Source organism: Dipodomys spectabilis, unplaced genomic scaffold, assembly GCF_019054845.1.
Source record: "Dipodomys spectabilis isolate Male_0828 unplaced genomic scaffold, ASM1905484v1 ptg000002l, whole genome shotgun sequence".
NCBI classification, from domain to species: domain Eukaryota; kingdom Metazoa; phylum Chordata; class Mammalia; order Rodentia; family Heteromyidae; genus Dipodomys; species Dipodomys spectabilis.
The window spans coordinates 57,402,339-57,413,230 of NW_024870679.1; the positions used below are offsets into that span (position 1 = coordinate 57,402,339).

General features: G+C 42.5%; 1 protein-coding gene across 1 annotated transcript; it reads right to left on the reverse strand.

The window, feature by feature from the left end:
• Window positions 1-9,717: 9,717 nt before the first annotated feature.
• On the reverse strand, window positions 9,718-10,749 carry LOC122103952 (phosphate carrier protein, mitochondrial-like). Its single transcript, XM_042674639.1, has one exon. It carries the CDS (start codon window positions 10,747-10,749, stop codon window positions 9,718-9,720), a length of 1,032 nt encoding a protein of 343 aa, XP_042530573.1.
• Between the last annotated feature and the right edge of the window lie 143 nt (window positions 10,750-10,892).

Below are 10,892 nucleotides of genomic sequence, written 5' to 3' on the forward strand. Positions count from 1 at the left end.
TTGTTGGGATGGGCTGGTGTTCACTGGTAGCTCCTGGATGTGCAAGGACACATCACTGACTCACTGAAGATGGCAGGGCAGAAGGACTCGGATGGGAGAGCCTGGTCCTGGAGAACTATGATCTCTGAAACCAACCTTGGTCTGTCTATCTCCAGATTTCTTAAAGATAAAGATCTTCATAGTTGTTACATATTAGGTGTTGTGTTGCTTGCATCAAAAAAATCTTAATTTAGACAAATACCAACCTCACAGGATGGTTGTAATACATTTATGAGGTAGGTAATGTTCTCAGCACAATACCTGGCACAGTGAATCGCTGCTATAAATATTAGTAACATTTATCATACACCAGCAATAATATAATAGGAAGTATGAAGCCAGGCGCTGGTGACTCACGCCTGTAATCCTAGCTACTCAGGAGGCTGAGATCACAATTGGAGGCCAGCCCAGGCAGGAAAGTCCATGAGACACCCTTTTTTTTTTCCTATTGGTCATGGAGCTTGAACTCAGGGCCAGGGCACTGTCCCTGAGCTTTTTTTTTTTTTTTTACTAGCGTTCTACCACTAGAACTAGCTAGAGTTCTAGCTAGAGTTCTACCACTTTGAGCCACAGCACCATTTCCCTATAAGACTCATCTCCAATAAACTACTCAGAAAAGGCTGGAAGTGGTGCTGTGGCTTAAGTGGTGGAGCCCTAGCGGTGAGCCAAACAAGCTCAGGGACATGGCCCAGACCCTGAGTTTATGCCCCAGGTCTGACACACACAAAAAAGGCTTGAAAATACAATACAGATATGCAAGGTAAGTGTTACCAATTTTTAGTATGATAAAGAGCTTTATATGCTTGAAGGAATAGTGGGGAGACACCAAGGCAAAGGCAATGGTTACAGCAACAAATTCCACAGCCAGAACAGGAGCTTCTGGAGAGGAAGAAAAGGACTGTGGTACCCTACCAGGTTCCCTTCCACCCTCTCTCCAACCAGCAAGCACCCTGTCTATGGGCAGACGCAAGATGAGGCCTAACAAGCTTACAGAAACTCTTTCCAGAATATCACATGTCACTAGTACTTTCCAAAAGTATTTAAAAATTTCTCTATGTTAGGAAGGATAAATACACTGACATATAAGGATAGAATTTAAGAATACAGGACTAAAAATATATCTCAGCATATTCATCTAGCATGGACAAGGTTCAATTCCTGGCACCACACACACACACACACACACACACACACACACACAGAGTTCCTTAGATACAGCCTACCAGTTTGGATCACTGTAGCAACTCACATGACTACATGCAGTTAACCCATGAAAGGACTGATGTTTTGAAATACCACCTACTAGAATAAGTAAAATAACACATATATTGGATGAGGCAATATGTATAGTAGAAATACATGCAGAATGGAGACAATGCCATATCATAGATACTCAATAAATAAGCTTACAGTAAATTATGAACTAGGTCTGGAGACTAAAGACATGTACACTCAACCTCTATATCCGCTTATGTCTAGGGGCAGTTGCATCCACCAAGAGCCTCATGTGGGTCTCTAAGGCCATAGTCTTATATGACAATCATTGATTTCTGTAACTGATATTTGTATGAATTTTTTTGCCAGTCCTGGGGCTTGAACTTAGGGCCTAGGTACTGTTCCTAAGCTTCTTTTGCTCAAGGCTAGCATTCTACCATTTGAGCCACAGCATCATTTCCGGCTTTTCTGTGTATGTGGTACTGAAGAATCGAACTCAGGGCTTCATGCATGCTAGGCAAGCACTCACTCTACCACTAACCCACATTCCCAGCTCGTAATACTTGTAAAGCTCTACAAATCCCTGAATTTTAAACCATATTCTCCACACCTGTTCTATTTTTTTAAAAAAGCAAGTAAGCTAAAAATTTCATCAAGAATGATAATAAGTGGGGTTGGAGGCATGGTTCATCGGTAGAGCGCCAGCCAGTAGGCAAAGCATCAGGTATCAAGTTCAAGTTCCAGTCTTGGAACAAAAAAAATTGTGATACACTGCAAAGAGAGTATTTCTCATTACCTTGCAATTAATGACATAAAATCACCAATCTAAACATTTTGATTAACTCAGGTATTATGATATGTGATCCACATACTTGTTTTTCTCAAAAACCCATCTGCTTCTCTTTCCTTCTTTGCGGTAAAGGGGAAATTAGTAGACATTCAATTATACACTGTGAAGTGATTCTCCAAAATTAATGATCTCTGCATCTCTGAATCATTTATCCTTACATGAAATTTCCACTTCTTCCAACATGGTGAGTTTTTTTTTGGTGGGGGGGGGTCCAGTCGTGGGGCCTGAACTCTGGGCCTGGGCGCTATCCCTCAGCTCTTCAGCACAAGGCTAGCGCTCTACCCCTTAAGCCACAGCGCCACTTCCGGCTTTTTTCTTTTTGCTTATGTGGTACAGAGGAATCAAACCCAGGGCCTCAGGCATGCAAGGCAAGTGCTCTACCACTGAGCCACCTTCCCAGCCCCAACATGGTGAGTTTTTTAAACATTCATTTGGATAGCATTTAATGTGACTCTCACAACCAGCAGTTTCTTTATGCAGCTAGCTATCAACTTGCTTGAGGAAGACAGAGATGGGGGTTTTAACCTTAAGGATGAAATAGGTATTTGAGGTGCATTGTACAGTCTCATGATACTTTATAGTAGTTTTATTAAGATGTAATTCACATACTATGAAAGTCAGTCTTAAACATGCAGCCTAGTAGTTTTTTAGTATATACACAATGTGGACCATTAATTCCTGAGTGCCTCTATTAACCCCAAAGAAACCTTGTACCCACTGCGGTCACTCTCCATTTCCCCCTCCCATTTATGCCCACCAATCCAGTCTCTGGCACCAATACACTTTCTGTCTCTATGGGTTTGCCCAATCAAGATATTTCATATAAATAGAATCATACAACATGTGGCTCTTTGACTCTGGCTTCTCCTACTCAGCATAATGATTTCAAGGTTTGCCTATGTTATAGCATGTATTTTTTTCTTTTTATGGAAAATAGTATTTCATTTATTTTTGTTAGAGGGGGAGTACAGGAGATTAAACTCAGGCCTCAAGCTTGTTAGGCAAGCACTCTCCCCTTTGAGCCATGCTCCCAGTCCAGTTTATATCTTCTCTTGGTGAAAAGTTTATTGTATGAATATACAATATTTTTACCCATTCATTAGGTCATGGACATTTAGGTTATTTCTACTTTGGGGCTATTCTCAATGGAGTTTGCCATGATTCTTTTAATTGAGGTAAAATTCATGTAACACCAACATTTTGATTACGTTATCCATAGTTTTATAAAAAATCAACCATTTTAAAGTGTACAGTTCAGTGGCATTTTGTGCACTTACAATGTTCTTTAATCCCTTTCTCTACTTTCAAAACTTTAGAAAAAAATTGCAGTAATATCTTATTTCCAGACAGAAAGTCATTGCTTTCTGTCTCCATGGATTCCTCTTTTGGAGGGGTTATGTAAAGAAAGCCATACCTTCGATGACCTTTTCTGTCTGGCTTCTTTCATTTAGCTCAATGTTTTTGAAGTTGATTGTCATAGTGTGTATCAGTATTTTGTTCCTCTTTATAATTCATCACTATCCCTCTGTGTGTAGGTGTCACAATTATCTGCCCATGGTCAGGTAGATTGTGTAGAGTCTTTGGCTTCATCACCATCCTGGTTGATATCACTGTCACCTAGATTTTTGCAATAACATTGTAACTGACCCATCTCTCCTCTCCTCTACTTTTCTAACAGCAGCTTGAAGGTGATTCAATGGCCCTAAGAATAGTCTAAGATGTTCAGGAAGTGCCATCCTTGAGTGAAAAAGCCAAGTCAGAGAGAGAAAGACCCTGAGCTCAAATCCCAGTTATTGACGCCCTCCCAAAATAAGTTCAGAATATTAATATGAAGCCTAAGTAGCTCCATTGGTGTTTACATTTCCCAACACCCTCTCTGCAGCTACATGACACCTGCCAGCGTGTACTACTCCTGGTTTTCAGAACCACCTGGCTTTCTTTCTCTTCAGGGCAGGTGTACAAGTTGTGCCTAGTGCCATGAGTCTTCTCTGTGAAATTCTAAGTGAAATTCCTGCTTATCCCCAAGGTTTTATTTATTATTTATTTATTTATTCTTTTATTTATTTTTGGGTCCAGTCATGGGGCCTGAACTCTGGGCCTGGGTGCTGTCCCTCAGCTCTTGAGCTCAAGGCTAGCGCTCTACCACTTGATCCACAGCGCCACTTCCGGCTTTTTTCTTTTTTCTTGTGTGGTGCTAAGGAATCGAACCCAGGGCCTCACGCATGTAAGGCAAGCGCTCTACCACTGAGCCACCTTCCCAGCCCCCAAGGTTTTATTTTAAACATCATATAAATCTTACTATTCTTTTAGACACTTTTACGTAATTGTAATTTATTTTCCTACTAGATTGTAATTCCACAGAGGCAAGGTCCAAGTATTATGCCCTTCAGCCTTATCAAAGCACGGCATATCGTACATGTCCATCAATAGTGTTGTAGACCTGGGGTATGGGCAGAATTACCAAAATGTCATTAAAATTTTTAAATCACATAAGTTGAAAATACACTAAAACTGACACACATATATAGTTATAGTCCCATTGTTAATACCCTCCTTCCCTAAAAGTAAAACTCAGGCCTTCTAAACAATATTGAAATTTAAACTTCTTTGAACATATTTCTTTGCTCATGATTTCAAAAACCAACTGAACAACCCTAGCCAGGTGCTAGTGCCTCATGCCTGTAATCCTAGCTACTCAAGAGGCTGAGATCTGAGGATGATGGTTCAAAGCCAGCCTGGGCAGGAAAGTTCATGAGACTCTTATCTCCAATAAACCACTCAGAAAAAAAAAAAAAACCAGAAGTGGCACTATGGCTCAAGTGGTAGAGTGCTAAGAGGCTCAGTAACAGTACCTAGGCCCTGAGTTCAAGCCTCAGGACCAGTGGGGGCGGGGGGGGGGGGGGGGGGGGGGAGAGAAACCTAAGCAGGGCTGGGAAGGTGGCTCAGTGGTAGAGTGCTTACCTCGCATGCGTGAGGCCCTGGGTTCAATTCCTCAGCACCACATAAACAGAAAAAGCTGGAAGTGGTGCTGTGGCTCAAGTAGTAGAGTGCTAGCCTTGAGCTGAAGAGCTGAGGGACAGCGCCCAGACCCAGAGTACAGGCCCCACCACCGGACCACCCCCTCCAAGCAAATCATAATAGAATTACAATGCAAAATATGATCTTTCTGATGCCAGTGATGATTCTCACCTTTGAGAAAAGCTCAGAAGAAACACTTTCTAAAGACATACTTGTACAAGAAAAAATACATCAATACTTTGATTCTTTCTAATCTTTTTCATGTGGAATTAAATGGCCTTTGTTTTTCAAGATTTTTACCTAATCCCTTTATTCACTTCTCAAAGGACAGATCCACAGATGAGATTACAGATCTCTGTCATGAAATTAGTTTCATATACTTGCCAAAGAGACTTTAATCACTACCTGGGGGAAGATGAATAACCTGAGCCAGCTTCCCTAGAGTAGGAACTGAAGATTAGAAGGGGAAAATAGAGTATGTGGTAGAATAAAGCCTCTTAATTTGCAGCATGTGCGAACTGTGTTTGTGATCAGTCCCTTCAAGTTAAGACTGAGACGTTGACCTGGTGTGTAGATGTTGAACTGGTGTGTATTATATCTTAAATGCTATATTATTACTTTGTAGGTTGGTTACTTCTAAAAAATTATGTTATACATTTTTCAGTTGGGACACATTACAAACCCCACTGGTATAAAGTTAGAAATAATTTTAAGGTATTTTAATTTATGAAAAGGATAGTCATTGGTTATATCCAAGTGTTGGGCTGGAGTAATGAAGACAAAATAGACTGATTCTGGCTGTATCACTTATTAGCTATGGCTTTGAACAAGTTATCTAGCATCAGAGTCTGTTTTTATACATAAAATGGACTGCTGCAAGAATTGTTGAGATTATATGTGGAGACAAATAAAATACCAAACAAAACTAGATGAATGTAATGGCTTTTGCAATTCTAGTAAGTCATGATTTCAGAATGTGCTAATTGCAGCTGCAGAGGAAAAATAACCCCATACATTCTTAGTTGAAATAGACTTATCATAAAAAAAAGATTGAGGAAAAACATCGTTTAACATGTATATTTCACATATACATGGGACAGAGGAATGGCTGAGAAGTGACTTTGAATGTCAGCTTACATCGATCTTCAACAAAGAGTAGCAAATTTTAGAGAAAATTCAAGAAAAGGACTCTAAGTCTTTGGAGGAGAAAGCCACTGGAGGGGGCAAGGGAGGTGAGGCAAACACATGGATAAAGGCTACTTAAGAAAACATATTAATAGATACCTCACATACCATCTCCAGACCAGTCCAGGCCTTAAGGTTTCTTTGCTCTTTGTTCTCTCCAGTAGAAGGGGAAGAACCATACCTCTTGTCTTTTCAAATTTATACTCTGCTGCTTGTTGGAAAATCCAGGGACAGCAAAAAGATCTCTTGAATTCTCTTGCTGCTGCTTGTCTTCAGTTCATAATCCTTCATATTTTGGGGTGGCACATTCTGGTCTTCACAAAGGCAAGGCAAAACACTGAAGTTTGTATTATTTTAAATAAATAGTAACTAGGAAAAAAGCCTTAAGAATCCAAATGGATGTTGTCTTTAGATTGCACTTTATTCTGGATTGTCAGCTATCCAAGACCTTATTTAAATGGACAAAAGTAAACCACCAATTAAAACACTGTGAATAGAAATACACATACTGAATAAGAAAATTGCTGACACAAACTAAGTAAACTATATTCTGTCCACATTAATGACAGTCAGAATTATGCTATTGAGTTCTCCTTAGATTATGTTTTTCTAAACACACACAATGTATACCACAAAAATTATCTGCTCTTACCAACAGAAAAACCATGAAATATTACAGACCAGAACAAGTGATCTTTTAGTTGTGAAATTCATGGATTTCAGAGCTGTTTCTTGAGTTATATTACTAGTATAATGTATTTTAAAAGGTGTTGACTCAAGAAACTTCCTACAAAATAAAAAGTAAATAATCACGGTTTGATAAAAGATGTATAAAATAACTATAAAAACTTCCTACATATATTTTACAAGCCAACACTAGACACAAACCTATATTTAAAATTTTTGCAAAACTGAGTCTGCACAATTAAGTTCATTAAACGTAGCATTGTCCTTCACTGAGAATTTTTCTTCTCAACAAATGTGCACACTAAATTCCTAAGGAAAGTTCAAGTGCCTTACTGACCAATAATAATTCTTCATACAAAAGGCTTGAGCATAAAGCTACCAGTACGACTATGTTTTTTGCAGCATTATTTACCATAGCTAAGATATGGAACCAACCCAGATGCCCCTCAGTAGATGAATGGATCAAGAAAATGTGGTATATACACACAATGGAATTCTATGCCTCCATCAGAAAGAATGACATTGCCCCATTTGTTAGGAAATGGAAAGACTTGGAAAAAACTATATTAAGTGAAGTAAGCCAGGCCCAAAGAAACATAAGTCCCATGGTTTCCCTTATTTGCAGTAACTAGTATATGTCTGAGTCAAGCAGAAAAGGTCAGATAAGTTGATGTTAGGGAAATGAGCCCTAAGATCTGTATTCAAATGTTTTTTTTCTTTCATGCGATTGTTTCTAACATATTTATAAGATTATTTCTTTGTTGCTTTGTATGTCCCTCCCCCATGGTATAACCCCTGCTTTCACTGTATTTGGTGTTGGTATAATTTGTGGAAGGGAAGGGAAAAAACAAATCGTTTAAATAGGGTTACAGGTTGACCCATTGCAACAATGAGATGTATAAGTCCTTATGTTGAAAAATGAACTTTACAACTTTGGTGGGGGGGGAGGAGAGAGGGAGGAGGATTCGGTGGGGGGGCGGAGAGAGGATGGGAAGGGATGGGAAGGGGAAACAAAGGCAGCTACAATGCTTGATAAGAAATGTACTCATTATCTTGCCCATGTAATTGTAACCCCTCTGTTCAGTATTTTCACAATTATAAAAAAAAAGGCTTGAGCAATACAGAAGCACTAAATATAAATAAGCTTCATTTTATCTTATTCACAAGGTCTGACATCTAAGTCCAGATTATCTAATACAGCTTACATATACTTAAATCATGACACTTAAAAATCCTTTAAGGAGTTGGGAAGGTGGCTCAGTGGTAGAGTGCTTGCCTTGTATGCATGAGGCCCTGGGTTCGATTCCTCAGCACTTCATAAGAAGAAAAAACCGGATGTGGTGCTGTGGCTTAAGTGATAGAGAGCTAGCCTTGAGCTGAAGAGCTGAGGGACAGTGCCCAGACCCAGAGTTCAGGCCCCATGACTGGCAAAAAAAAAAAATCTTTTAACCATGGATCAATTTACTATTAAAGTTAAAATGGGAACACATTTGAAGTTTGTAGTCTAGTTTAATACAAGTTGTCAAGGCAACCACATAACAATTTGGTAAATAATGTTGAAATATATATTGCCCCCCCCCACCCAATCCCAACTATATCCCTCATTGAATCTCCAGGATGTCTGAGCTTTATTTCTTATTCACCTTTTCCAAACATCTCTAATTCATGGACTACCATTGATTTTTATAATTTCCCTAGGAATGTGAAGCTATAGAGAACTGCTTCAGAGCTTGAATAAATTTTATGAATCTCCACAAGTGTAAAGATCACTGAAACATTTACCAAATTAAGTGAATACTATTTATTACATTTCAAGTAAGAGTTTCCTTCCAAAGTCACCAAAACTATTCTTTAATATTCAACAAAAAAAATTGTAGGAATTTGTAGGGTCTTTTTCTTTAATGTCGGGGTGGTATTGTCTTCTTTGGATGTATGGCTGTTGAAAGCTGAGTTATACAAAAGAAATCTTTGGAGAACAGAGGCTTTTCTTTACATATTTATTCCCAGAGCCTGCCCTTCATCTCATTTTGGCTCTCCAGATTGATCCAATTTTAGCGCTTCCTGGAGAGAGCTAGGCCTAATCAGCAACATCAGGAAGAGATGGGACAAAGAAAAATGAGAAAATACAGACCTTCTCATGGCTCTCAAAGCAGTGAATGCATTCTAAGTTATCAGGCAACGTAAAACCCAATTTTACTTTTAATTTTTTTTTTTAACCTGGATGGACAGGAACAAGAGCCATTCAATGAGGCCTTCATCTATTCAATAGGGTACAGGCCCCTTTTGAGACCAACACCATGGGCCAGAACCTCGCTTTGTTCCCATCCTATAGAGTTGTAGGCAGGCAGCAGTTCCCCTGCACAAGGTCTGAGATACGGTGAGTCAAAGAGATATATCTAGGCATGCGAAATCACCTAACATTACTTCCTGTGAGGATTTTTTTCCTTTGACTTATGAAAAGCTATCCAGTTAAAGCAACCACTGCCAACTCCCCAGAGATAATGCTTCAACCTCCGCCCCCCCTCCACAACCCCCCAATGAAACGTGGGCAAGTCCCCCCGGACTGCCAAAACGAAGGAATCAGTCCTTGAAAAGAGCATTCCGACTGCATATGATGCCTCCTCCCTCGAAGGCCTTAACATTTTACACACCAGCTGCCTATCAGACCCCTACTTGGTGGAAATCTGGACGCCCGTGGGATCAGGAGTCCCCACATCCACGCCCTACTTCCTCTTCTTCTTCAGGGATGGGGGCTCCTGAACCACGGGAGGGCGGGGCAGCTTGAGATACACTTTGACCGAGTCGTAGATGAACCACTGCAGGGCAGTGAGGGTCCCGATCATGATGATGCGGGCGAACAGGCCCTTCCACACGCCCACCGGGCCAAGTCTCCGGAGCACGTCCAACGCCGTGCTGCCCTTCTCCTTGTTCAGCACCGACACCACCGAGTCGGCTGGGTGGGACACCACGGCGCAGAAGATGCCCGCGATGTAGCCGGCCACGAAGGTGATGCCCAGCTGCTCGGCCTTGGTGCACTGGCTCTGCGGCTTGGGTACCACGTACTTGTAGAGGGCCTCGATGGTGCGCTCGAAGCAGGCGAACTTCATCATGGTGTAGGGGATCTGCCGCATCCACAGCGGCGACACGCCCTTGTAGAAGGCCCACAGCCCCTCCTCGCCGTACATCTTGGGCGCCGCCTCCCGCAGGGTGCTGGCAAAGCCCGGCTGCGTCTGCACGCGCACCTTCACCGCCTCCATGGGCGCCAGGGCCACGTCGGCGAAGAACTCGGCGGTGGCGGAGGCGGCCAGGTACAAGCCGGTCCTCCACCTGTAGGCCCGCTCCTCGCCCAGGAGCTGCGCGTACTGTATCTTGAAGACCTCGTAGAAGCCGAACTTGAAGAAGCCCTGCATGGAGTACCCGAAGAGGGTGGGGGCCCAGCCGCGGGCCAGGCCCCGCAGCCCGTCCTCGCGCACCGCCACGTTGAAGCCGCTGATAATGCCCTTGTATTTGACGGGGTCCACCTGCATGCGGCACTTGACCAGGTCTAGGGGCACGATGGCCGTGTGCGTCAGCCCGCAGCTCAGCATCCCGCCCAGGCCGCACAGCAGCAGGTACTCGGGGGAGCCAAACTTGACGCTGTACTCTTCGGGGGACACGGCCGCCCACGGCTGGCCCCGGCTGCCCCGGCCCGCGCCTCCTGCCTGCGGGGCCCGGCCACCGCGGGCGTCACATGTGGCCACCCGATCCAGGCACATACTTTCTTCAGGAGGCCTCCTTCTCGTCCAGCCGAGAGAGGCGTCGTGAGCGGCCCCCACGAGCCCGCCGGCCCAACCGTCCTGGCGAAGGAACACCTGCGCCTGCGCACTTCGGCTATCTGGGACCGTGTAGCCAATCCCAG

What these genes read in the sequence shown, in the direction of transcription:
- LOC122103952 (XM_042674639.1), bottom strand. Translation starts at nt 10,749, where the DNA reads ATGTGCCTGGATCGGGTGGCCACATGTGACGCCCGCGGTGGCCGGGCC.